Raw genomic sequence first — 27982 nt, 5'->3', positions numbered from 1 at the left:
ATGAGGGGGAGGCTCGGTAGTGTGGCGGTCAGCACAACGCTGTACAGCGCCAGCCGCCCGGGTTCGGTTTCCCGCCACTGCCTGTGAGGTGTTTGTACGCTCCCTCCCATGACCGTGTGGGTTTCGTCCCACAGTCCGGTTGGCAGGCTAATTGGCCGTCGTAAATTGGTCCCGCAATTAGGCCAGGAGGTTGCTAGGCGACGCGTCTAGAAGGGCTGAGAGTGGGGGGCCTATTCCGCGCAGTATCTGACTAAATAAGTAAATAGGCAGATCGATCGATAAATAAATAAACAAGCAAGCATGAGGAGAGAGATTTTTTAAAAAAAGAGACCAGGGAAACAGAGAGAACAAAGATGGTCTGGTCTTCTTATCAGACCACTGATAACAGTAAATTCCATTGACATTACAACAGATAACAGTAATTGAGAAGGCCCTTCTGGTCCTTTGAACTAGGCCGCCCCAGCAACCCCCAACAAACCCGCTGAACCTCTCACCCAAGCACGGGAATGGCCAATTAACCTATCCCGGTGCGTCGTTGGACTGTGGGAGGAAACCGGAGCACCCAGGGGAAACCCACGGGGGGGGGGCGTGGAAACATACAGAGACTCCCAACGCAACGGCGCCGGAATTGAACTCTGAACTCTGGGGCACCCCGAGCCCAAACAGCGTCACGCCAGCTGCCACGCTGCCATTAAATGGCCAGACTCAAGTAACACCCACCACTAAAAGCCAAGAGATTTCCGGAAAAATTCAGAGGCAACTGTGACCGCTGAAAAACACACTGAACACTCGCCTGCATGGTGCAGAGGTGATAATTTCGGTGATTCTAGGTGACTTTGGTTATCCATATGTGATTCATATGTAGATTTTATCCTTACTTTTATAAGTTATTGTATGTTATACATGTATTATGTTAACTAGGATGCCTTACACCCTGGTCTGGAGAAAACATCCCAATTGATGGTATACAGAGGTCAAAGGTTCATTTTATTGTGAACGTACGATACAACTCTGGTATCTGTCTTCTCCAGATAGCCATGAAATGCAGAAAATCTATGAGGGTTGTTGAAAGAAAAGGCATCAACTTCCCCACCCAGCATGAAAAAGAGTAAGAAACAAAATTTGCAAACAACCCCCCCCCCACACAAAATACTAACAGGTTGCCAATGTGGAAAATGGCAGCCCGACATCAAAAATCCCAAACACCCCCTCCCAACCAATCCCTCCCTCACAAAATACAGCAGTGACAATAACATCAAATCCCCAACCCCCTCCTTCACAAAATAAAGCAGTGACAATAATATCAATTCCCCAACCCCCTCCCTCAGAAAATAAAACAGTGACAATAACATCAAATCTCCTACCCCTCCCTCATAAAATAAAACAGTGACCTCAAATCTCCAACCCCCTCCCTCGCAAAAAATACAGTGACGTGTATATAGTTAAATGACAATAAACTTGATTTGATTATATGAACCACCAACAATCATAACAAAGTTAAACTAAAAGAGGTTTGCTCTGTGTAGCCCCTCGTTCACTACCTGCCCTTGTGTTTCCTGTCAGACATCCGGCACCCTGAGGAGCTGTCCCTCCTCAGACCAGTGGACGACCCCAGTCAGAAGAAGAAGAAGAAAGACCAGGAGAATGAGCAGGAGGAGGTGGTGGACCTGGAGAAATTTGCGTTGCCTCAGGGCTCAAAGAGTAAGAACAGCAGGGTTTGGTCTCTTCAAGACTGACTGAAAGTGAGCGCGCACACAAGCATGCACGCACGCACGCACCCTCACTCACTCACTCACACAGTCACTCACACATTCACTCACAGACACTCACACTCATTCACACACTCACACACAAACACGCACACGCACACACACTCATACTCTCACACTCACACACTCACACACACACACACTGTGTCACACACACTCACTCACTCACACATTCAGACAAACACACACACACACACACACGAGCCAGTCAGAATCTGATCAAAACCTCCCACCACCAGCACCACATACACTTCACTGAGCATCACCTAATGAACTAGCACTCTGCCTCTGTATATAAATTGCGTTTTAAAGGTTGCTTTTCTGTTTTACTATGGGTGGTAAGGTCGTGTAGTGGTTAGGGTTATGCTGGCAGTGACTCCCACCACTGTCTGTAAGAAGATTGTACCTTCTCCCCCCGTGACCACATTCTTTCCTCCCCCGTTCCAAAGATGTACAGATTGCTGGGTTAACTGTCACGTGCAGGCTCGTTGTGCTGGAAGGACCAGTTACCATGCTGTTTCTCTCGACATGAAAAAGATATTCATTATGTTTATTTAATTATTTATTGAGCGACAACGCGGAACAGCCCCTCTCAGCCCTTCGAGGCGCGCCGCCAAATCACGGGACAATTTACAATGACCAACTGACCTACCGACCAGTGGAGACTGCCCTCCTTCCCCGCAGTAACCTTTATGTGACTCCAGACCCAATGTCATGAGTTACCTTTAACAGTTCAGGGACAGTTTTCCAGAAGAGGGTTTCACTTTCGACTGGAGAGCGCGGGTCCTGACAAAGGGACTCGGTCTGAAACGCTTGACTGTTTATTCCCCTCCACGGACGCTGCCCGACCTGAGTTGCTCCAGCGTCGTGTGTCACTTCGGGCTGGTGCCCAGCAGGTGGCGGTACTGAGCTGACGGACTCAGCGTTGCCACCTGCAGGCGGCCACAGGAATTGCGGCCGCGGCGAGAGACCCTCCGACAACATCCCCGGCTCTTTTAAAAAGCTTTGCGATTCCCCTCTCGCTCCCCCCTATCCATGTCAAATTTCACCGGGGGATTTGTGAGTGTGCAGGTCTATTTTAATTGTGGAGGGTAATGCAGCGAGGGAGTGGGTGGGCGTGGCCAGACCTGATCATGACTGAAAAGTGGGGGGTGGCAGAGGAGTCCCTCGCTCCCTAATACGGACCCTCGCTCCATTCCTAATTCCCCCCTCTGCCCTGCCCACCCACTTCTCACCCCTCCCACTCCCTACGCGTCCCTCCCTCTCCCTTTCAGGCACCCTCCCCTTCACCTCTCATTTTCCCTCCCCTTCCGTGTCGCGCTCTCAACCCTTCCCCATGAGCGCCCTTCCCCACGCATACACTCCCCACCACCCTTCTCCCTCCTCTCCCCTTTCCCTCTCCTCTCTCTCCCCTCCTCTTTCCTCCCTCCACTTCCCCTCTCTCTCCCTCCACTTCCCCTCTCTCTCCCTCCACCCCCTCTCACCCCTCCTCTCCTCCCTCTCCTCTTTCCCCCTCCACCCTCACCCTTTCCTCTCTACCCCCACTCCTCTCTATCCCCTACTCTACCTCCCCACTCTACCCCCCTTTTCTGCCCTCTGCCCTCTCACCCCTCCCCTCTGCTCTCCCCCTTCACCGTTACTCTCCTGCCCTCACACTTCCCCGCTCCGCCCCTGCCCAGTTGCCGGGTGCGCGGTGGGGAGTCTCTCTGCCACGTCTGACCCGTGTCCTCCGCGCAGACCAGCGATACCACCACCCGAACGGAGTGCACTACCTGCGCGAGACGGAGGAGGGGGAGGCTGGCTACCGGATCCTGGCCGTCAGCCAGCCCAACGTGGCGCCCGAGGTGCTGGCGAAGATGAGCCGGCACAGCTCCGTGGTCGACAAGGCCCAGATCCACAGCAGGTAAGCGTCCTCCCCGGGGAGGGGGCTTCCAAACGCTGACGTGCGGGCGGATGGGAGCCCGGGGAGGGCAGGGGGAGGCGAAGTGAGGAGGGAAGGGAAGGAGTTGGGGGGGGGGGGGACACTGAACCCTCTTGGCACGGAAGGTCAGATCCTTTTGTGGTTGGAGTCCCATTTACAGCGACTGCCTGTCCCCTCAAAATGCCCTCCTTTCCTCCCTCCGTCCATCCCCTCTCCCCGGAACGAAAGGGTGACCGTATGAGCAGCATTTTGTGGCTCAGGGCCTGAACTCGCTGGAGCTTAGAGGAAAGATGGGGCGAAACCCATTGAAAGAGTAGATGTGGGGAAGATGTTCCCTGTGGTGGGAGAGTCTAGGGCCAGAGGAGTAGAGGGACGCCAATTTAGACCGGAGGTGAGGAGGAATTTCTTTAGCCAGAGGTGGTGAATCTGTGGAATTCGTTGCCACAGGCAGCTGAGGGGGCCAGGTCATTGGGTATATTTAAAGCAGAGGTTGATAGGTTCTTCGTTAGTCAGGGCGTCAAAGGTTACGGGGAGAAGGCAGGAGAATGGGGTCGAGAGGGATAATAAATCAGCCCTGATGGAATGGAGGAGCAGACTCGATGAACCCAGAGGCTTGATTCTGCTCCTGTGTCTTATGGTGTTATGACGTGGCCTCCTCACCCCCCGCCCCCCACCCTATTCATTCCTCAGGTGGCTGGATTCCTCCCGTTCGCTCATGTCTCAGGGTATCAAGCAGAACGACCGGCTTCTGTTGCGCTTCAAGTATTTCAGCTTCTACGACCTGGACACCAAGGTAAAAGGCCTCGCCCAGGCCTCAGGAGGGTGAGGTGGGAGAGGGGCTCGCCCTACAGACTGTGGTAAGCTTCCACTGATTTGGCGAGTCCCTAAAATATGTCCTTTCCAGAGGACACATCTCAAATTCGGCAATCTCTCCCCCCTTCCCCTCCTCTCTCTTTTTCCATCCCCCCCCCCCACAACCCTTGCTCACCTCTCACACCTTCTCTCACCATCCCCTCTGCCTAGTTCCCCTCCTCCTTGCCATAGAAACATAGAAAATAGGTGCAGGAGTAGGCCATTTGGCCCGTCGAGCCCTGCACCACCATTCAGCATGATCATGGCTGATCATCCAACTCAGAACCCTCTACCAGCCTTCCCTCCAGACCCCCTGATCCCTTTAGCCACAAGGGCCATATCTAACTCCCTCTTAAATATAGCCAGTGAACTGGCCTCAACTGTTTCCTGTGGCAGAGAATTCCACAGATTCACCACTCTCTGTGTGAAGAAGTTTTTCCTCATCTCGGTCCTAAAAGGCTTCCCCTTTATCCTTAAACTGTGACCCCTCGTTCTGGACTTCCCCAACATCGGGAACAATCTTCCTGCATCTAGCCTGTCCAATCCCTTTAGGATTTTATACGTTTCAATCAGATCCCCCCTCAATCTTCTAAATTCCAACGAGTATAAGCCTAGTTCATCCAGTCTTTCATCATATGAAAGTCCTGCCATCCCAGGAATCAATCTGGTGAACCTTCTTTGTACCCCCTCTATGGCAAGGATGTCTTTCCTCAGATGAGGGGACCAAAACTGCACACAGTACTCCAGGTGTGGTCTCACCAAGGCCTTGTACAACTGCAGTAGTACCTCCCTGCTCCTGTACTCGAATCCTCTTGCTATAAATGCCAGCATACCATTCGCCTTTTTCACCGCCTGCTGTACCTGCATGCCCACTTTCAATGACTGGTGTATAATGACACCCAGGTCTCGTTGCACCTCCCCTTTTCCTAATCGGCCTGTTTTTGCCACCAAAGTGGATAACCTCACATTTATCCACATTAAATTGCATCTGCCATGAATTTGCCCACTCACCCAACCTATCCAAGTCACCCTGCATCCTCTTAGCATCCTCCTCACAGTTAACACTCTCCTCTCCTATCGGATTCCTCCTTCTTCAGCCTTTTACCTTTTCCACCAGTCGACCCCGCTCCCAGCTTCTCATTTCGTCCCACCTTCGCTCTCACCTGGTCTCACCTATCACCTGTCAGCTCGTGCCCTTTCCCCACCTCCCCACCCTCTCATTCTGGCTTCTGCCCCCTTCCTGTTCAGTCCCAATGAAGGGACTCGACCAAAAAAAGTCAACTCTGGAGCAGCTTATCTACAGATGTCTACTATAAGTCTACAGACTCTCACAGCTATCTGGACTATTCCTCTTCTCACCCTGTCTCTTGCAAAAATGCCATCCCCTTCTCGCAATTCCTCCGTCTCCGCCGCATCTGCTCTCAGGATGAGGCTTTTCATTCCAGGATGAGGGAGGTGTCTTCTTTTTTAAAGAAAGGGACTTCCCTTCCTCCACCAACAACTCTGCTCTCAAACACATCTCTCCCATTTCACGCACATCTGCTCTCACTCCATCCTCCCGTCACCCCATGAGGAATAGGGTTCCCTGGTCCTCACCTACCACCCCACCAGCCTCCGGGTCCAACATATGATTCTCCATAACTTCCGCCACCTCCAGCAGGATCCCACCACTAAACACATCTTTCCCTCCCCCCCCCCCGCTTCTCTGCTTTCCGCACGGAATCGCTCCCTACGTGACTCATTTGTCCATTCATCCCCCTCCATCCCTTCCCACCGATCTCCATCCTGGCACTTATCCTTGTAAGCGGAACAAGTGCTACACGTGCCCTTACACTTCCTCCCTCACTATCATTGAGGGCCCCAGACAGTCCTTCCAGGTGAGGCGACACTTCACCTGTGAGTCGGCTGGGGTGATATACTGCGTCTGGTGCTCCCGATGTGGCCTTCTATACATTGGCAAGACCCGACACAGACTGGGAGATCGTTTCGCTGAACACCTACGCTCTGTCTGCCAGAGAAAGCAGGATCTCCCAGTGGCCACACATTTTAATTCCACATCCCATTCCCATTCTGATATGTCTATCCACGGCCTCCTCTACTGTAAAGATGAAGCCACACTCAGGTTGGAGGAACAACACCTTATATTCCATCTGGGTAGCCTCCAACCTGATGGCATGAACATTGACTTCTCTAACTTCTGCTAATGCCCCACCTCCCTCTCGTACCCCATCCGTTATTTATTTATATACATACATTCTTTCTCTCTCTCCTTTTTCTCCCTCTGTCCCTCTGAATATACCCTTTGCCCATCCTCTGGGCTTCCCCCCCCTCCCCCTTTTCCTTCTCCCTAGGCCTCCTGTCCCATGATCCTCTCATATCCCTTTTGCCGATCACCTGTCCCAGCTCTTGACTCCATCCCTCCCCCTCCTGTCTTCTCCTATCAATTTGGATCTCCCCCTCCCCCTCCCCCTTTCAAATCTCTTACTAACTCTTCCTTCAGTTAGTCCTGACGAAGGGTTCCGGCCTGAAACGTCGACTGTACCTCTTCCTAGAGATGCTGCCTGGCCTGCTGCGTTCACCAGCAACTTTGATGTGTGTTGCTTGAAATTCCAGCATCTGCAGATTTCCTCGTGTCTGTGTTTCTTCCCCCTCTGTAGACACTGCCTGACCTGCTGAGTTTCTCTAGCACTTTGTGAGTGTGTGTAGCCCTTTGCAAATCCCGCTGTACTCCCTTTGGTCTGTCAATGCCCCCCCGCCCCGCCCATGAGTTTCCCCGTCCCTTCACTGTCTGCTTCCTGCTGTGGTCTCAGGCTGCCCTGGAGAGGGCGCCATTTTGACAGCACGTGGTAATACAGATTGTTGCCACTGGGGGGGCAGTCACTCACCAGCTCACACGTGCCCCTCTGGTTCAGTCGGAGAAGTGTTTCCTTCCCCCCTCACTTGCTTCTGTCCCTCGCCCTGCAGTACGACATGGTGAGGATTAACCAGCTGTACGAGCAGGCCAGGTGGGCAGTCCTTCTGGAGGAGATCGAGTGCACAGAGGAGGAAATGATGATGTTCGGAGCTCTGCAGGTACGAATTAAAATAGAGTGAAGCTCCCTCCACACTGTCCCATCACACACTCCCGGGTCAGACACAGAGTGAAGCTCCCTCCACACCGTCCCATCACACACTCCCGGGGTCAGACACAGAGTGAAGCTCCCTCCACACCGTCCATCACACACTCCCGGGGTCAGACACAGAGTGAAGCTCCCTCCACACTGTCCAATCACACACTCCCGGGGTCAGACACAGAGTGAAGCTCCCTCCACACCGTCCCATCACACACTCCCGGGGTCAGACACAGAGTGAAGCTCCCTCCACACCGTCCCATCACACACTCCCGGGGTCAGACACAGAGTGAAGCTCCCTCCACACCGTCCCATCACACACTCCCGGGGTCAGACACAGGGTGGAGCTCCCTCCACACCGTCCCATCACACACTCCCGGGGTCAGACACAGAGTGAAGCTCCCTCCACACCGTCCAATCACACACTCCCGGGGTCAGACACAGAGTGAAGCTCCCTCCACACCGTCCCATCACACACTCCCGGGGTCAGACACAGAGTGAAGCTCCCTCCGCACCGTCCCATCACACACTCCCGGGGTCAGACACAGAGTGAATCTCCCTCCGCACCGTCCCGTCACACACCCCCGGGGTCAGACACAGAGTGAAGCTCCCTCCGCACCGTCCCATCACACACTCCCGGGGTCAGACACAGAGTGAATCTCCCTCCGCACCGTCCCGTCACACACCCCCGGGGTCAGACACTGAGTGAAACTCCCTGTACCCAGTCTGGTCAGATCTCCCTGGATGGGGTCAATCTGGATTGGACACCCTCTGGCTGTACCCTATCACCAGGCAGCAGACTGGATAAGACCAGGGTCTGTTCTCACTGCTGATCCTGACGTCAGGCATCGACCGGGTGATCTGGACGAGTCCGTAACGTGGGGTGGGGGTCTCGGGCTGCCAGTCCTGATGGTGTTTCATCTTGTCCGTAACCAGTACCACATAAACAAGTGCTCGCAGTCCGGGGATATCGAGGAAACCCAGAAGGACTCAGACATGGATGAGGTGGAGGCCGCACTATCCACTCTGGAGGTGAAGCTGGAGGGATCGAGCCCAAAGGATGTCCTGGTAAAGGGGATTTTGCTGCTCCTGCCCCTCTGTAATCATGTGTCTCTGTTATTTTCGTGTTACTGTGTGCACACGTGCGTCTGTGTGTGTGTGAGACCCTATGAGAGTCAGTGTGTGTGTGTGTGAGACCGTCCCCCAGTGAGGGTCAGTGTGTGTCTGTGTGTGTGGGACTGTTCCCCATTGAGGGTCAGTGCGTGTGTGGGACTGTCCCTCAGTGAGGGTCAGTGTGTGTGTGGGACCATCCCCCAGTGAGGGTCAGTGTGTGTGTGTGTGGGACTGTCCCCCGGTGAGGGTCAGTGTGTGTGTGGACCTGTCCCCCAGTGAGGGTCAGTGTGTGTGTGGGACCGTCACCCAGTGAGGGTCAGTGTGTGTGTGGACCTGTCCCCCAGTGAGGGTCAGTGTGTGTGTGGGACTGTTCCCCAGTGAGGGTCAGTGTGTGTGGAACCGTCCCCCAGTGAGGGTCAGTGTGTGTGTGGACCTGTCCCCCAGTGAGGGTCAGTGTGTGTGTGGGACCGTCCCCCAATGAGGGTCAGTGTGTGTGTGTGTGAGATCGTCCCCCAGTGAGGGTCAGTGTGTGTGTGTGTGTGGGACCGTCCCCCGGTGAGGGTCAGTGTGTGTGTGGACCTGTCCCCCACTGAGGGTCAGTGTGTGTGTGGGACCGTCCCCCAGTGAGGGTCAGTGTGTGTGTGGGACCGTCCCCCAGTGAGGGTCAGTGTGTGTGTGGACCTGTCCCCCCAGTGAGGGTCAGTGTGTGTGTGGGACCGTCCCCCAGTGAGGGTCAGTGTGTGTGTGGGACCGTTCCCCAGTGAGGGTCAGTGTGTGTGGAACCGTCCCCCAGTGAGGGTCAGTGTGTGTGTGGACCTGTCCCCCAGTGAGGGTCAGTGTGTGTGTGTGTGGGACCGTCCCCCAGTGAGGGTCAGTGTGTGTGTGTGTGTGTGTGTGTGTGTGTGTGAGAGATCGTCCCCCAGTGAGGGTCAGTGTGTGTCTGTGTGTGTGGGACTGTTCCCCATTGAGGGTCAGTGTGTGTGTGTGGGTCCGTCCCCCAGTGAGGGTCAGTGTGTGTGTGGGACCATTCTCCAGTGAGGGTCAGTGTGTGTGTGTGTGTGTGTGTGTGTGTGTGTGTGTGTGTGTGTGTGTGTGTGTGTGGGACCGTCCTCCAGTGAGGGTCAGTGTGTGTGTGGGACCATTCCCCAGTGAGGGTCAGTGTGTGTGTGGGACCATTCCCCAGTGAGTGTCAGTGTGTGTGTGTGTGTGTGTGTGTGTGTGACTGTCCCCCAGTGAGGGTCAGTGTGTGTGTGTGTGTGGGACCATTCCCCAGTGAGGGTCAGTGTGTATGTGGGACCATCCCCCAGTGAGGGTCAGTGTGTGTGTGTGTGTGTGACTGTCCCCCAGTGAAGGTCAGTGTGTGTGTGTGTGTGTGGGACTGTTCCCCATTGAGGGTCAGTGTGTGTGTGGGACCATTCCCCAGTGAGGGTCAGTGTGTGTGTGTGTGTGTGGGACCGTCGCCTAGTGAGGGTCAGTGTGTATGTGGGACCATTCCCCAGTGAGGGTCAGTGTGTGTGTGGGACTGTTCCCCATTGAGGGTCAGTCTGTGTGTGGGACCGTCCCCCAGTGAGGGTCAGTGTGTGTGTGTGGGACTGTCCCCCAGTGAGGGTCAGTGTGTGTGTGTGTGGGACCGTCCCCCAGTGAGGGTCAGTGTGTGTGTGTGTGTGTGTGTGTGTGACCGTCCCCCAGTGAGGGTCAGTGTGTGTGTGTGTGTGAGATCGTCCCCCAGTGAGGGTCAGTGTGTGTGTGTGTGGGACCGTCCCCCGGTGAGGGTCAGTGTGTGTGTGTGTGTGTGTGTGTGGGACTGTCCCCCAGTGAGGGTCTGTGTGTGTGGGACTGTTCCCCATTGAGGGTCAGTGTGTGTGTGGGACCATTCCCCAGTGAGGGTCAGTGTGTGTGTGTGTGGGACCGTCGCCCAGTGAGGGTCAGTGTGTATGTGGGACCATTCCCCAGTGAGGGTCAGTGTGTGTGTGGGACTGTTCCCCATTGAGGGTCAGTCTGTGTGTGGGACCATTCCCCAGTGAGGGTCAGCGTGTGTGTGGGACCGTCCCCCAGTGAGGGTCAGTGTGTGTGTGTGGGACTGTCTCCCAGTGAGGGTCAGTGTGTGTGTGACTGTCCCTCAGTGAGGGTCAGTGTGTGTGTGGGACCGTCCCCCAGTGAGGGTCAGTGTGTGTGTGTGTGTGTGTGTGTGTGTGGGACTGTCTCCCAGTGAAGGTCAGTGTGAGTGTGTGTGACCATCCCCCAGTGAGGGTCAGTGTGTGTGTGGGACTGTCCCCCAGTGAGGGTCAGTGTGTGTGGGACCATCCCTCAGTGAGGGTCAGTGTGTGTGTGTGGGACCATTCCCCAGTGAAGGTCAGTGTGTGTGTGGGACCATTCCCCAGTGAGGGTCAGTGTGTGTGTGTGGGACCGTCCCCCAGTGAAGGTCAGTGTGTGTGTGGGACCGTCCCCCAGTGAGGGTCGGTGTGTGTGTGTCGGACTGTCTCCCAGTGAGGGTCAGTGTGTGTGTGACCGTCCCCCAGTGAGGGTCAGTGTGTGTGTGACTGTCCCTCAGTGAGGGTCAGTGTGTGTGTGGGACCGTCCCCCCAGTGAGGGTCAGTGTGTGTGTGGGACCGTTCCCCAGTGAGGGTCAGTGTGTGAGTGGGATCGTCCCCCAGTGAGGGTCAGTGTGTGTGTGGGACCGTCCCCCAGTGAGGGTCAGTGTGTGTGTGACCGTCCCCCAGTGAGGGTCAGTGTGTGTGTGGGACCGTCCCCCAGTGAGGGTCAGTGTGTGTGTGACCGTCCCCCAGTGAGGGTCAGTGTGCGTGTGGGACCGTCCCCCAGTGAGGGTCAGTGTGTGTGGGAAACCGTCCCCCAGTGAGGGTCAGTGTGTGTGTGTGTTTTATAGTTGCTATCTGAAATGTGATTAAGGGGAGGGAGGGTGCAGTGAAGATTCACAGGGACGTTGTCAGTACTGGAGGGGATTGTGTCTCAACGGGAGACCAGATCAGTTGGGATTGTTTCCAAGGAATGAAGAAGGTTCAAAGGTTACCTGAGAGAGACTTGTAAGATCATGAGGGCAGGAGGGACAGACCTTGTCCCAGGGGAGTGCAGTCCAAAACCATGGGAGATTGGTTTCGAGTGAGATCGGACAGATTTAAAAGGACTTGAATGGGTTTCTCTGCGTGGGAGGCGTTGGGTGCAAAGAGCAAGCTGGAAGTGACGGAGCTGAGTACAGTTACAATGATTAAAAGACATTTGGGTTGGTACGTGGAGATGAAAGGTTTAGAGCAGGGTTTTTTTAATGCCATGGATGGACCAATAACATCAAGCAAGGAGTCTGAGGACCCCAGGGTGGGGAACGGGCCACGTGCTGCTGACTTGGGCACTTAGCCAGAATGGGTGAGTGGGCCTTGGGGCTTGTTTCCATCTCTGACTCTCCTGGACAGCTTGTGTTGGGAGTGACTTTGAGTGAACATAGAACATCGAAATCTACAGCACCTTACAGTGCCAACCATGTAACCTACTCTAGAAACTGTCTAAAATTACCCTACTGCACAGCCCTCTATTTCTCCAAGCTCCATGTACCTACCTGAGAGCTTCTTAAAAGACCCTATCGTATCCATCTCCACCACCGCCGCTGGCAGCCCATTCCACGCACCTACCATTCTCTGTGTGAAAAACTTATCCCTTGTACCTACTTCCAAGCACCTTAAAACGATGCTCCCTTGTGTTAGCCATTCCAGCCCTGGGGAAAAGCCTCTGGCTATCCACACGATCAATGCCTCTCGTCTTATACACCTCTATCAGGTCACCTCTCATCCTCCGTTGCTCCAAGGAGAAAAGGCCGAGTTCACTCAACCTATTCTCATAAGGCACGCCCTCCAATCCAGGCAACATCCTTGTAAACCTCCTCTGCACCCTTTCTACAGTATCCACATCCTCCCTATAGTGAGGTGACCAGAACTGAACAAGTCCTCCAAGTGGGTTTTAACTAAGGTCTTATATAGCTGTAACGTTACCCCACGGCTCTTGAACCCGAAGAGTGGAATATTTCCAAATTGAATGGCCCAGCAGGATGTCTCACTGGCAATGGGGAACGAATGGGGGTTGGTGTTGGGATGGGGAGTGGGGGAACGTGGGAAAGAAGCATGGTCCGGGAAATGCTAAAGAATTCCGACCTCCTCCTCTCCAGGACAGCATCACCTCGATTCCGGAGCTACGAGACAACCTCAAGCTCTTCAGGTAGGTTGGCCCTCGTGGCGGGGGGGAGGTACCGCCAGTCCGGGAAGGAGGTCCAGACCCAGTCCGATGTGAGAACGTTAACAGGAGTTGAGTGTTTGGTAGGGAGTGTTGACACTGGTCTGTCCTCCCCATTACACCCTGAGCTCAACCATTGCCCAGTGACTAGTTCAGTCTCCTGATCCCCCCCGTGACCATTCCCCCTCTCTGTATGTCGGAGTAACTGCAGCCAAAAATAAAATTAAATTAAATAACCAAAATACCTGGACGCAGAACACACGCACTCATACGACTCAAACGTACTTTATATTGTGCGCAAGAAGAACAGCATAGACCCAGTCACCCACACTGTTCTCAAGTCAGAACAGTAAACTGCTATTTTTATACAGAATTGACTTATCAGTTACAGATATTGAACACTGTAAATGGCATATGTTCGAATTTCTTACTTGCAAGATCAATCGCCATTCACAATAGAGGTGTTACAGTCAAATGAAACTTCAAGCAGACAGCCGATGATATTTTGAAGTTAGTAAGGACAATAAAAGTGTTAAAAGTTCATTAAAACGTCAAGCGGACAGCCGATAATGTTTTGAAGTGAATAAAGATAGAGGTGTTAAAGTCAATCGAAACTTCAAGCGGACAGCTGATGATATTTTGAAGTTAGTAAAGACAGAGGTGTCAAAGTCAATCGAAACTTAGAGCGGAAAGCCGATGATATTTTAAAGTTAGCAAAGTAGGAGCCAGAGGGGGTTACAGAGACAGGGAGAGGTGTAGGGACCGGAGCGGGTTATAGAGACGGGGAGGGGTGTAGTGACCGGAGTGGGTCATGGAGACGGGGAGGGGTGTAGGGGCCGGAGGGGGTCATGGAGACGGGGAGGGGTTGTAGGGGCTGGAGGAGGTTACAGAGACGGGGAGGGGTGTAGGGACCGGAGCGGGTTACAGAGACAGGGAGGGGTGTAGGGGTCGGAGGGGGTTACAGAGACAGGGAGGGGTGTAGGGGCTGGAGGGGGTTACAGAGATGGGGGGGGGTGTAGGGGCTGGAGGGGGTTACAGAGACAGGGAGGGGTGCAGGGGGCCAGAGGGGGTTACAGAGACAGGGAGCTGTGTAGAGGTCGGAGGGGGTACAGAAACAGGGAGGGGTGTAGGGGCCGGAGGGGGTTACAGAGACAGGGAGGGGTGTAGGGACCGGAGGGGGTTACAGAGACAGGGAGGGCTGTAGGGGCTGGAGTGGGTTATAGAGACAGGGAGGGTTGTACGGACCGGAGTGGGTTATAGAGACAGGGAGGGGTGTAGGAGCCGGAGGGGGTTACAGAGACGGGGAGGGGTGTAGGGGCTGGAGGGGGTTACAGAGACGGGAGGGGTGTAAGGGGCCGGAGGGAGTTACAGAGATGGGGAGGGGTGTAGGGGCCGGAGGGGGTTACAGAGACGGGGAGGGGTGTAGGGGCCGGAGGGGGTTACAGAGATGGGGAGGGGTGTAGGGGCCGGAGGAGTTACAGAGATGGGGAGGGGTGTAGGGCCGGAGGGGGTTACAGAGACGGGGAGGGGTGTAGGGGCCGGAGGGGGTTACAGAGATGGGGAGGGGTGTAGGGGCCGGAGGGTGTTACAGAGACGGGGAGGGTGTTGAGACCGGAGGGGGTTACAGAGACAGGGATGGGTGTAGGGACCGGAGGGTGTTACAAAGATGGGGAGGGTGTAGGGGCCGGAGGGGGTTACAGAGACGGGGAGGGGTGTAGGGGCCGGAGGGGGTTACAGAGACAGGGAGGGGTGTAGGGGCTGGAGGGGGTTACAGAGACGGGGAGGGTGTAGAGACCGGAGGGGTTATAGAGACAGGGAGGGTTGTAGGGACCGGAGTGGGTTATAGAGACAGGGAGGGGTGCAGGGGCCCAATTCATAGCAATTAACCCACCCGCGCACCTTTGGGATTTGGGAAGAGACCAGAGCACAGTGGGGAGACCCACGAGGTCACAAACCCCGCACACAGACAGCGCCGGGGGCCGGCATTGAACTTGGCTCTCCGGGACTCCGAACCAGCGGGTCTTCTCGCAACGTTATCGCGGCCAGTGATCTCGAGACACCCTCCCGGGATTTACTGAGGTCCAGGAGGCCGGACCGGCCTAACATCTGGTTGCAAGTATACCACATGCAGGGAGATGGTGGACTTAAACTCTTTGTTGCCTCACAGGCCCAAGAAGTTAACACTGAAGGCCTACAAGCAGTACTGGTGTATATTCAAAGAGATGACAGTATCCTGTTATAAGAATCCGGAGTCCTTTGGCGAGCCAATTCACCAGATGAACCTCAAAGGTGAGCCCATTCCAGCCCTTTCCTTGTGTGGAGTTTTTCATTGGTTCTGTTGTATTTCTTTGTTCTACTGTGAAAGCCCGCAAGAAAATGAAGCTCAGGGTAGTTTGGAGGAAATCTTCAAAGGCAGTATCCATAAGATACTGGAGCAAAATTAGGCCATTTGGCCCATCGAGTCTGCCAGTCATTGGCCAATCCATTTTCCCTCTCAGTTTTTATGGAGATTCCGGGTATGGTCACACTGGACTGTGTACGCAGTAGCAAGACTTCTGTTGCCTGAATGGCCGGTTGAAAACAATGTACTTCTCACTAGTCCTTCTATTAGACTGCTGAGCCTAGACCATCCCCTCCTAAGTTGAAAATCAAGAGAAAACGTTTAGAAACATAGAAACATAGAAAATAGGTGCAGGAGTAGGCCATTCGGCCCTTCGAGCCTGCACCGCCATTCAGTACGATCATGGCTGATCATCCAACTTAGAACCCTGTACCAGCCTTCCCTCCATACCCCCGATCCCTTTAGCCACAAGGGCCATATCTAACTCCCTCTTAAATATAGCCAATGAACTGGCCTCAACTGTTTCCTGTGGCAGAGAATTCCACAGATTCACCACTCCCTGTGTGAAGAAGTTTTTCCTAATCTCGGTCCTAGAAGGCTTCCCCTTTATCCTCAAACTGTGACCCCTCGTTCTGGACTTCCCCAACATCGGGAACAATCTTCCTGCATCTAGCCTGTCCAATCCCTTTAGGATTTTATACGTTTCAATCAGATCCCCCCTCAATCTTCTAAATTCCAACGAGTATAAGCCTAGTTCATCCAGTCTTTCATCATATGAAAGTCCTGCCATCCCAGGAATCAATCTGGTGAACCTTCTTTGTACTCCCTCTATGGCAAGGATGTTTTTCCTCAGATTAGGGGACCAAAACTGCACACAATACTCCAGGTGTGGTCTCACCAAGGCCTTGTACAACTGCAGTAGTACCTCCCTGCTCCTGTACTCGAATCCTCTTGCTATAAATGCCAGCATACCATTCGCCTTTTTCACCGCCTGCTGTACCTGCATGCCCACTTTCAATGACTGGTGTACAATGACACCCAGGTCTCATTGCACCTCCCCTTTTCCTAATTTGCCACCATTCAGATAATAATCTGTTTTCCTGTTTTTGCCACCAAAGTGGGTAACTTCACATTTATCCACATTAAATTGCATCTGCCATGAATTTGCCCACTCACCTAACCTATCCAAGTCACCCTGCATCCTCTTAGCATCCTCCTCACAGCTAACACTGTCGCCCAGCTTCGTGTCATCCGCAAACTTGGAGATGCTGCATTTAATTCCCTCATCCAAGTCATTAATATATATTGTAAACAACTGGGGTCCCAGCACTGAGCCTTGCGGTACTCCACTAGTCACTGCCTGCCAATTTGAAAAGGTCCCGTTTATTCCCACTCTTTGCTTCCTGTCTGCCAACCAATTCTCTATCCACATCAATACCTTACCCCCAATACCGTGTGCTTTAAGTTTGCACACTAATCTCCTGTGTGGGACCTTGTCAAAAGCCTTTTGAAAATCCAACTATACCACATCCACTGGTTCTCCCCTATCCACTCTACTAGTTACAGGCACGTGTCTCTGTCTGGGCTGTGCTAGGAATCACTGGGGATTGTTCCATCTTGCCGCCTCGGCCTGGCAAACAGGTCGAACCAGTTACAGACAGGAGCCGGCGGGCAGAGATCCCTCTCTTTTGCTTTAAGCTCTCTTTAACTTCCCTTGTCAGCCACAGTAGTGTATCCTCCTTCTGTGGGATGAATCTATCCAGCGCCTTTGGAATTGCTCCCAGAAATTCCAGTCATCGCTGTTCTGCTGTCAACCCTGCTAGTGTTCCCTTCCAATCAACTTTGGCCAACTCCTCTCTCATGACTCTGTAACTCCTTTTACTCCTCTGTAATACATATACATCTGATTTCAGCTTCTCCCTCTCCGACACTCTATCATATTATGATCACTGGCTCCTGAGGGTTCCCTTATCTTCAGCTCACTAATCAAATCTAGTTTATTGCACAACACTCAATCCAGAATTGCCTTTCCCCTAGTGCTCTCATCCACAAGCTGCTCTTCAAAGCCATCTCACAGGCACTCGACAAATCCCTTCTTTTGGGATCCAGCTCCAACCTGATTTTTCCCAACCCACCTGCATATTGAAATCCCCCACGCAAGCACAAGTTCGCTCATTGCTCGCGGTCTCGGGCGTAGCTCAACAGGGGCCAAGGGAGCTCCGACGATCTTGAACCACCGCGGTCCTTGTTTGGAGTTGGTTTATTGTTGTCACAGGTACCGAGATAGAGTGAAGATCTTGTCTCACACAGTGTTCATACAGACCAGATCATTACACGGTGCATTGAGGTAGAACAAGGTAAAAGAATAACAGAATGCAGAATGAAGTGTCACAGGTGTAGGCAGAATACTTTATACTTTATACAGAATACAGGGTTAATGGCGGGATTCTTAGCAGTGTGGAGGAACAGGGGGATCTAGGGGTCCACGTGCATAGATCCCTCAAATTTGCAGCACAAGTTGATGGAGTGGTTAAGAAGGTGTGTGGTGCATTGGCCTTTGTTAGTCAGGGGATTGAGATCAAGAGCCGCGATCTAACGTTGCAGCTCTAAAAAACGCTGGTTAGACCCCCCACTTGGAGTATCGTGGTCAGTTCTGGTCACCTTGTTACAGGAAGGATGTGGAAGTTTTAGAGAGGGTGCAGAGGAGATCTACCAGATGCTGCCTGGATTGGAGAGCGTGTCTCTATGAGGAGAGGTTGTGCGAGTGCGGGCTTTTCTCTTTAGAGCGAAGGATGAGAGGTGACGACAAGAGGCATGGATCGAGTAGACAGCCAGAGACTTTTTTCCCCCAGGGTGGCGGTGGCTACTGTGAGAGGGCTTAATTTTAAGGTGATTGGAGGAAAGTAGGGGGAGATGTCAGAGGTAGGATACTTGCACAGAGAGTGGTGGGTGGAGGCGGATACATTAGGGACAGGCACGCAGATGGAAGATGCCATCTCGGGCGCGATGGGACGAGGGGAGATCTCCCGGCTGGCATCAGAGGGAGCCCAACTTTTGCCTCATGCCTTTAACCCCCGAACTTCTGACCCCACCACCCAGGTTGCGAGGTCACTCCCGATGTCAACATCAGCGCCCAGAAGTTCTGCATCAAGCTCCTGGTCCCCGCCCCGGAGGGGATGAACGAGGTTATTCTGCGCTGTGAGAACGTGAGTGTCCGAGGGGGGGGGTGGGGGTGGGTGGAGTGGTGAGGGGGAGAGGAGAGTTAACGGTCACTCCACTGGGGGTGCGTGGTGGGACAAAACCCGGCGTGCCCTCAACAGGAGACCCGTCGGCGTCACCAAATAGAGACGGACTTCACTGGAAACACTCGGTAGGTCAGGCGGCGTCTGCGGGGAGAGAAAAACGGCTCATGTCTCAGGCCAACGGGACAGTAAAGAATCGAGTCCCACACGTATCGGTGGGCTGACCGGCCCCAGTTGCCCCATGGTGAGGGGTAAAGTATGGGGGGGGTCGGGGTGAATATATGGGGAATAGACCACTCAAGTTGGCAGAGCATCACCTTGTATTCCGTCTGGGTAGCCTCCAACCTGATGGCATGGACATCGATTTCTCCAACTTCCCCCTTCCCCCCCTTCCCCATCCCCATTTCCCTCCCTCACCCTAGCTCCTGGCCTGCCCATCACCTCCCCCTGGGGCTCTTCGCCCAACCCCTTCCCTTTTCCCCCCCCATGGCCTTCTGTCCTCTCCTATCAGACTTCCCCCTCTCCAGCCCTTTAACTCTTTCACCAGTCGACTTCCCAGCTCTTTACTTCACCCCCTCTCCCAGTCACCTGCCACCTTGTACCTCTTCCTCCCCTCCCCACCCTCCACTTCCTTTCTCTGACCTCTGATCTTTTTTTTTTGCCCGGTCCTGACGAAGGGTCTCGGCCCGAAACATCGACCGTTCACTCTTGTCCCTGGACGTTGCCTGTCCTGCTGAGTTCCTCCAGCACTGTGTGCGTCTGTGTGTGTGTGTGTTTGTGTGTGTACGTCTGTGTGTTTTTGTATGTGTGCATTTGTGTGTGCGCGCGTGTGTGTGCATCTGTGTGTTTGTGTATGTGTGTGCGTGTTTGTGCATTTGTGTGTGTGTGTGTGTGCGCGCGCGTGTGTGTGTGTGTTGCTTGGATTTCCAGCATCTGCAGATTTTCTCTTGTTGGTGACTCGAGCAAAGACTGTGTGTCTGGCTACCTCGCTATTCCTCTTTCGTGGTTTTTTTTTGTAACTCAGAGCAATTTTTATCCCTGACACTGTGCTGCTGCAGCCAGACTGTGTGTCTACCTCTCACCGTAACCTGTCGTAACTTGTACGCCTTGCACTCTACGGCAGTCACAACATAATCATATTTCACCACATACACCCGTACCTAATAAAATGGCCACTGAGTGTACGTCCGTCATCTTCTGCTGCTGCAGCCTGTCCACTTCACGGTTCGACGTGTTGTGCATTCAGAGATGCTCTTTTGCACCCCACTGTTGTAACGGGTGGTTATTTGAGTTACTGTCATCTTCCTGTCAGCTTGAACCAGTCTGGCCATTCTCCCCTGAGCTCTCTCATTAACAAGACGTTTTCGCCCACAGAGCTGCCGCTCACCGGATGTCCTTTGTATCTCGCCCCACTCTCTGTAAACTCTAGAGTACGCTGTGTGGGAAAATCCCAGGAGATCAGCAGTTTCTGCGACGCCCCGTCTGCCACCAACAGTCACTCCGCGGTCAAAGTCATTTTTCTTCCCCCATTCCAGTGTTTGGTCTGAACAACAACCGAGCCTCTCGGCCGTGTCCGCGTGCTTCTACGCCCTGAGCCCCTCCCACGTGATTGGCTACGCGGTGCGCTGACCCACCTGAAGGAGTTCTTCAGAGGTGGCAACACCTTGCGAGTAGGCCGGGCGGTGCTCCCTGTAACCGTGCAGGCCGAACGGTGGGCACGGATGGGGGCAGGGGATTGTGGGGAGAGGGTTGTGTGTGTGTGTGTGTGTGTGTTTATGGATTAACGCTGCTTTCTCCACCTCCCCCCGCCACCCCGCACCCCGCTGGGCCCAGGAGGAGCAGTACGCCAAGTGGATGGCAGCCTGTCGGTTAGCGGCCAAGAGCAAGACCATGGCGGACAGCTCGTACCAGAGCGAGGTTCAGAACATCCGCTCCTTCCTGACCATGCAGAGGACCAACTCCAATCCACAGGCTGCCTCCGAGGCCAGGGCCGAGGACATCAACACCAGGTCCCTGGTGTCCCACCGTTACCAGAAGAAGTACAAAATCAAACAGGTGGGCCCGGCCTCAAGTTATCTCCCTTGGCGGCCAGGATTCTGTCTGTATGCTCCACCCCCCCCCCCCCCCCACCCCCAGGGCACGGCCTGATATCACCTTCCCCAGGGGCCAGGATTCCCCCTCCCTAGGTTTATATAATACCTCTCCTTGGGCCTGGGCCTGTCTGTTGCCCCTCCCTGGGACAGAGCCTGTGTGATACCTATCCCTGAGCCTGGGCCTGTGTGATACCCATCCCTGGGCCTGGGCCTGTGTGATACCCATCCCTGGGACCGGGCCTGTGTGATACCCATCCCTGGGCCTGGGCCTGTGTGATATCCCTCTCTCACGCAGACTCTGGATCTGATACCTACCCTGGGGGCAGTAGTCTGTGTCTGTTAGCCCCCCTCCCATAGGTCTGTCTGATACCCCCTCCCTGGAGCAGGGTCTGCCTTTCCCCTGCCTAGGCCAAGGTACGTGTATCTGTTACCCCTCCCTGGGACAAGGCCTGTCTGATACCCTTTCATGGGGCTGGGCTGGGGCAGCAGTCTGCCTAATACCCCTTGGGTATTAGGCAGTGTGTCTGATGCCCCCTCCCTGGAGCAGGGTCTATCTGAATACCCTTCCAGGGGGCTGGGTCCATCGGGGAGGGTCTGTGTATCTGATACCCCTCCCTGGTGCGTTAGGGGGCAGGTTTTGGGGAGGTATCTGCCTGTGTTTACACCCCCACCTCCCCCTCCGGTAATGGAGTGTGACCTGGGTGACCTCAGGACCTCCACCTTACCCCTCCTCCCCCCCCCCCCCCATCCTTCATCCTTGGCACTGAACCGTGGTTTGGGTCTGGGGGGAGATTGGGGCGGGGGGGGCGCCTGACCATCCAGTCCCCCGAGTGGGAGGCGGTGGTCCGATTCCCGGGGCGGGCCAAGGATCAGGCTAACCTCCGTCCGGTGACCTCCTGCAGTTAACCCCCCGCATCCTGGAGGCCTACCAGAACATCGACAAGCTCTCGCTCATGGAGACCAAGATGAAGTTCATCCAAGCCTGGCAGTCCCTGCCGGAGTTCGGCCTCTCCTACTTCGTCGTCAGGTGAGGGCCGCAGAACGCTGTGCTGCGGTGGCGGGCCCTTTGGCCCATCTAGCGCATGCTAGACCGGTTTCCTGCCTCGTCCCACCAAGCCTCCATATCGTTCCCATCCACGCACCTACCCAAACCCACATATACTGCTTCCGCTGACGAAAGTGGATCCCCGTCAGGTTTAATTAAATTTCTTTTTAATTTTCTGCCCAACGAGCCCAAACCGCCCAATTTTTAACCCGCCAACCGGTACGTCTTTGGACTGTGGGAGGAAACCGGAGCACCCGGAGGAAACCCACGCAGCCACGGGGAGAACGTACAAACACCTCACGGAGAGTGGCGGGAATTGAAGCCCGTGTAACTGGCGCTGTGAAGCGTGACGCTAACCGCTATGCTCGCGCGCCGCCGCTGGTGTGCGCAGACCCTGTCGCGGGACTGCGGGAGATCCGGGCCGACAGGGCGCGGGGGTCCGTGTAGGTCACTGACGTGGGACCGCGTTGCAGTTTGCACAGGCCGAGGCCGCAGCGGGTGGAGGCGGAGTCGGGTGCGCGGCGGGATGAGGTGGGTGGTTTCGAGGCGGGGGGGGCTTCCCCCACCAGCGCGCGCCCTGACGCTGTGACCGTGCCGGCAGGTTCAAGGGCTGTAAGAAAGAGGAGGTGCTGGGCATCGCGCCCAATCGCCTGATTCGCATCGACCTCAGCGTGGGCGACGTGGTGAAGACCTGGAGGTTCAACAACATGAGGCAGTGGAACGTCAACTGGGACATCCGACAGGTAGGGTGGGGCGGGGCCTCGCAGAGTCGGGGGTGGGGCCTCTGGGATTTGGGGCGGGGGGGACGTCATGGTGGATGAGTGCGGTCACCGGGGCCTCACCTTCATCCGCGAGATCGGCGCACGGACTCTCGGGAGGACTTGGGGAAGGGGGGGCCACATCTGGGAAATCGTATGCAGTCCTATCACCCTGGTGGTGTTAAGCTGGACAGAGTGCAGAGGGGAATTGCAGGGGACCCAAGGGATTGAGTTATGGAGGGAGGTTGGGATGTTATTCCTTGGAGTGGACGAGAATGAAGACAGTCTTTTCCAAGGGTTGGGGAATTAGAGCCACAGGACGGTGTTTAAGGTTAAAGAGTGGGAAGGATTTAATAGGAACCCAAGAGGCAGCTTTTTCACCCAAATAAGGAAGGAAAGGCCGGAGAAAACGGTTGCCAATTCCCCCACCCATTAACCCACCCCACCGCCACTACTTTACCATTTCCTGTCAGAGTCACCTTGCGTACAGACACACCCGTACCTAGTGTCACTTTATGTACATACAATCAATCTATACACGTAAGCTAGCTTGGTTGACGTCCATCTGTCTCGAAGGACAATGGGTGATGATCATCATCACAAGCCTGGGTGGAAGGTGTGGAGATTCTGAGATGCCCAGTCGTCAAGATCCCCCTCTCGGCCTCACCGGTGGAGTCCAAAGGAAAGCTTATGAAGCAATACGTCTGTCACCAGCTCGGCTGCAGGAGCTGCCGGAAGGATGTCCGGTGACGTCCGGCTGCCTCAGGGGCTCCACTCCGGATTTGCTGTCTGGGTTTTACTCCCGTAGCCTTCGTCTCTCCCGAGGCTGCCTGCGAGGCAGTGGGGCTATTTACCCATCGCTGGGGGTCTGGTTCACGGGCACCAGGGCGTGTCCACACACCGGTGGGCCTGCGTGCTACGTGTGCAGGGGCCGGACCTCCTCCCCGTCCTCTGTAGCTCAGCCCGAGTCGGAGAGGAGTTCGGTTTCCGTGTGTCGCCGGCGAGGAGGCACGACGTGAGGCTTGCTGTAGGAGAGGCTGTGTACTGGCAGGGAGAGACTGACACATTCAGCTCTCCTGTTCCTGAGTCCTCTCGCCAGCAGTGGGAGCTGGGAGTGAGAGCGACAGGCATGACCCCACTACGCTACCACACTGGACACGTCACAACAACCACTGTGTTCTTTACCGTAGTGAGTGTTTATGGGCCGCATCAGATCTGGAGCAACAATTACTTCGTTCTCCTTTTCACTTGTGTACAGCAAACAATGACAGATCTTGAGGCAGAATATTAACATGGAAAAGACACCCAGACTGGTACATGGATAGGAACTGTTGAGAGGGATGTGAGATAAACATGGGGAAATAGAGGGAATCTTGGCCAGCATGGCCCAGATGGGCTGAAAGGCCTGTTTCTCTCTGCGCTCTGTGACTCAGTAGCCGTCAGTCCCGATTACTTGCCCGGCACCTCAGGGGGCGAAATGGCTGATGGGTGAGACGAGGCTTTGTTCGATGGGCTCCACCATCGCGTAGCGGGGTTGGCGCAGATCAGAGCGTCCCGGAGTTCAGAGTTCAACTCCGCCGCCGTTCTGTAAGGAGCCTCCCCGTGGACTGCCTGGATTTCAATCTCCACCCCCCCCCCACCCTCAGGTGTTCCGGTTTCCTCTCACCGTCCTAAGGCGTACCAGTAGGTTAGTTGGTCGCCATAAGTTGTCCCGTGGTCAGGTTAAGGTTAATCGGGGTGGGGGGCTGCGTCGCTATATTACTAAAGACAAGGCCGCTGTGGAGGCGGTAACTGTTCAGCGCCACTGACAGCCCAGCGTGGACCCTCCGGGGACTGGTGAGAATCCATCCGGCTGTCGCCCGCAAGACCAGCATTTGCCGCGCAACCCCTTGGAAGACGTGTCAAAGACGGAGAGTACACAGTTTCAGTGAGGTCCCCCCCCCCCCGCCCCACATTGCTCCTCTCCAGCCAGGACGGGCCCCAAGACAAAAGTCTTGGGCACATGTGAAAAGAAAATCTGTACAGCAAAAACGTTGGCGCGTGGCCAAGTGGTTAAGGCGTCGGTCTAGTGATCTGAAGGTCGCTAGTTCGAGCCTCAGCTGAGGCAGCGTGTTGTGTCCTTGAGCAAGGCACTTAACCACACATTGCTCTGCGACGACACCGGTGCCAAGCTGTATCGGCCCTAGTACCCTTCCCTCGGACAACATCGGTGTCGTGGAGAGGGGAGACTTGCAGCATGGTGGTCTTCCAGACAACCTCGCCCAGGCCTGCGTCCTGGAAACCTTCCAAGGCGCTAATCCATGGTCTCACAAGACTAACGGATACCCATATTATCACAGTGAAAATGCTTTCAAAAATAATGAAAGGAGAATTTTCTGAATATCAGAGAAAAAATTACTATAAAGAGCAGCAAAAAATTTGTTGTGACCTTTAAAACAGCATCAGTACCCTCTGGTACACTGTCGTGCAGTTTTATAAGAAAATCAGATGAATTTGAATTGACTTTATTTCTTACATCCTTCACGTACTTGAGTAAAATCTTTACGTTGCGTCTCCGTCTGAATGTGCAAATTATAGTAATTTGTAATAAACAGTATGTACAGTAAGATATACAACAGAACAGACAACGTAGCTTAGAAATACAGCTGTGTCAGCGTGAGTTCATCAGCCTGATGACCTGGTGGAAGAAGCCGTCCTGGAGCCCGTTGGTCCTGGCTTTTATGCTATGGTACCGTTTCCCGGATGGTAGCAGCTGGAACAGTTTGTGGTTGGGGTGACTCGGGTCCCCAATGATCCTTCGGGCCCTTTTTACACACCTGTCTTTGTAAATGTCCTGAATCGTTGGAAGTTCACAGCTACAGATGCGCTGGGCTGTCCGCACCACTCTCTGCAGTGTCCTGCGATTGAGGGAAGTACAGTTTCCACACCAGGCAGTGATGCAGCCAGTCAGGATGCTCTCAATTGTGCCCCTGGAGAACGTGCTTAGGATCTGGGGGCTCATGCCCAACTTGCTCAACTGTCTGTTGTGCCTTTTTCACCACACAGCTGGTGTGTACTGACCACGCGAGATCCTCGGTGATGTTTATGGCGAGGAACCTGAAGCTGTTCACCCTCTCTACCCCAGATCCATTGATGCCAATAGGGGTTAGCCCGCCTCAGTTCCTCCTGTAGTCCACAACCAGCTCCTTTGTTCCAAGTGTCTTGGAGAACTTGCTACAATTCTTCTGCAGTCCTTGGCTTCATTCTGTCCAGGTGATCCCAGACAGCCTGGATGTTGTTGAGATCAGGGCCAAGCCATCTGATACCGCATAGGGTGCCTAAGATTTCTGTATGTTAACCCTTTCATTCCTGGAATCAGTCTGCTTGTGTACCAGACCCTGATGCAGCCAGTCAGTACACACTCCGCTGTGCATTCAGTTTTTCTGTGTTTAGCCCTGATCTTCCTATCCATGTACCTGTCCGAATTTCATTTGAATGCTATGATATACATGTAACTCTCCCCCACTCACTGTGTTACTCCTGGAGAAATCGCCCCGTTTCTATTGAGAGAGTTTGCTGTAGTTCGTTTACTGCTCTCCTGTGCGGGTTATTAACCGTGCAGGTGCCTCTCGCTTCCAACACAAGTTTTCGCAGAGTCGGCGATAAGCTCCTGTAACTTTTTTAAACTGACGGAAGTCTTTTCCCCCTTGTGCCTTTAGGTCGCGATCGAGTTTGACGAAAATATCAACATTGCCTTCAGCTGTGTGACGGCCGACTGCAAGATAGTCCACGAGTATATCGGCGGCTACATCTTCCTGTCCACCCGTGCCAAGGACCAGAACGAGACCCTGAATGAGGAACTCTTCCACAAACTAACCGGAGGACACGAAGCGCTCTGATCAGCTCTGGCTGGGAGGCACCGCTCCTGTCACAGACGCCAAGAGGATTCACGGAGCGTTGAGAGACTGAAAACAGTGGTTTCCTTTCAACTCTGCTAACTAAATTAATCTCACTAATCCAGCAAGCAGCGCAGCGCACAGCTTCGAGGGCGCAGAGTCTCTGTGCTTCCAGAGGGGGTGGGGGGGAGGGGAGCTTTGAATATTTCTTTGTGGTTACTGTGGTGGGAAGTTCAAGACCCGTCCAACGCTCTCGTCAACTGAATACTGGTTTACTGCCAGCCCCGTTTCCCCCGACGCTGTTGGGCTGCCTTTTGCTGTGAGATGTCCGTGCTACTGACACCCAAACGTCTTCTAATCTGCTCACCTCCTGCCTTTTCCCCTCTTTTTCTCAAAGCTTTCCTTCTCCCGGGTTACACAGCTGGTAGAGGTCTGCACACCTAGAACTCCTCTCCTCCATCTCTCCTCTTTCTGTTCTCTCTCTTACTCTGCCTTCTTCATCCCAACTTTTTTCCTCGCTTCCTCTCTCGCGCTCTCTCACTCTTTCACCCCTCTCTTTCTCTCTCTCCCTTCTTCATCCCTTCTTTTTCTTTCACTTTCTCACTCTTGCCTCTCTGTCTCTCTCTCTCTCTCTGCCCCTTCACCCATTACCACCCCTCTCTCATTTCTCCTCCCCTTTCTCCCTCCGCGACCGAGACAGCAGCAAAAGGCCATTTCTCCGGGCCTCGTCCCAGTTCTCTCTGTTGCTGGGAGGCAAGCCAGTATCAACAGACCTGCCAGTGCCCATTGAAAGAAGGGGCACCCGGTGTTTGGTCTGGGTGGTCAGACGTGGCCTCGGTCCCCTGCTGGGGGCAGGCGGTACTGGGTCAGGGTCCCTGGGTAAACAGCCCATGGAACCAGCAGCCTGGACCCAGTAAACCACCACTGCCCCCCCCCCCCCAGGGGGAGGTGGCATTGAAACTGGAGTAATCCACCTCGATCTCTCTGCAGAAATGTTCTGATGCGGGGCAGCAGGAGTGTGAGAGGGGAAAGGACCAATGGAACAGGATCCCTGTGTAACTCAGTGAATAACTTCATCTCTCTACTTGCTGGCTCACCCACTGGAGGCTGAATTGAGCTGAGGTTTAATTTGGGAAGCCCAGCCACTCAATCCAGTGACCATTAACTTTAGCATGCAATCCCAGTGTGCCATATCTCCACCCACCATCCACACTCCCAATGGGATCCCACTCCTTCCCATTCACTCCCACTGTCTGCACTCCCAATGGGACCCCACCCCTTCCCATTCACTCCCAATGGGACCCACCCCTTCCCATTCACCCACACTATCCTCACTCCCAGTGGACCTGCTGACTGCAGTTCAGTTGTCAATGGACCCAAACTCTTCCCACTACTCCACAGTTCAACGTTGAGTCAGTGTACACAAAGGATCACAAGAATGAAACGATGTTTGTGGAGGAGGTCCCACATGCGTCTGAAACCTGTACATAATCAGGAAAGTCACGAACAACATCTTTCTATGAAGAGAGGTTTAAATAAAGTTCTTTAGTAACATAACGCACTGTCTAACAGAATGTAGAGAAAAACAGAGAACTAGATAACATTAAAGCACATGGTTTTCATCTTG

General features: G+C 54.1%; 1 protein-coding gene across 1 annotated transcript; it reads left to right on the top strand.

The window, feature by feature from the left end:
• LOC140193045 (fermitin family homolog 3-like) lies at positions 1-27982 on the top strand. Its single transcript, XM_072250488.1, has 13 exons — positions 1-66; positions 1527-1701; positions 3507-3672; positions 4381-4483; positions 7507-7614; positions 8589-8720; positions 12937-12986; positions 15169-15290; positions 18442-18548; positions 20418-20639; positions 21580-21704; positions 22324-22465; positions 26179-27982. Exons 1-13 carry the CDS (start codon positions 1-3, stop codon positions 26356-26358), a joined length of 1698 nt encoding a protein of 565 aa, XP_072106589.1. The 3' UTR covers positions 26359-27982.

The sequence above is a fragment of the Mobula birostris genome, unplaced genomic scaffold, assembly GCF_030028105.1.
Source record: "Mobula birostris isolate sMobBir1 unplaced genomic scaffold, sMobBir1.hap1 scaffold_3605, whole genome shotgun sequence".
Classification (NCBI taxonomy): domain Eukaryota; kingdom Metazoa; phylum Chordata; class Chondrichthyes; order Myliobatiformes; family Myliobatidae; genus Mobula; species Mobula birostris.
The sequence above is the reverse complement of the archived record's forward strand: the minus strand, read 5'-3'. Positions and strand labels throughout refer to the sequence as shown.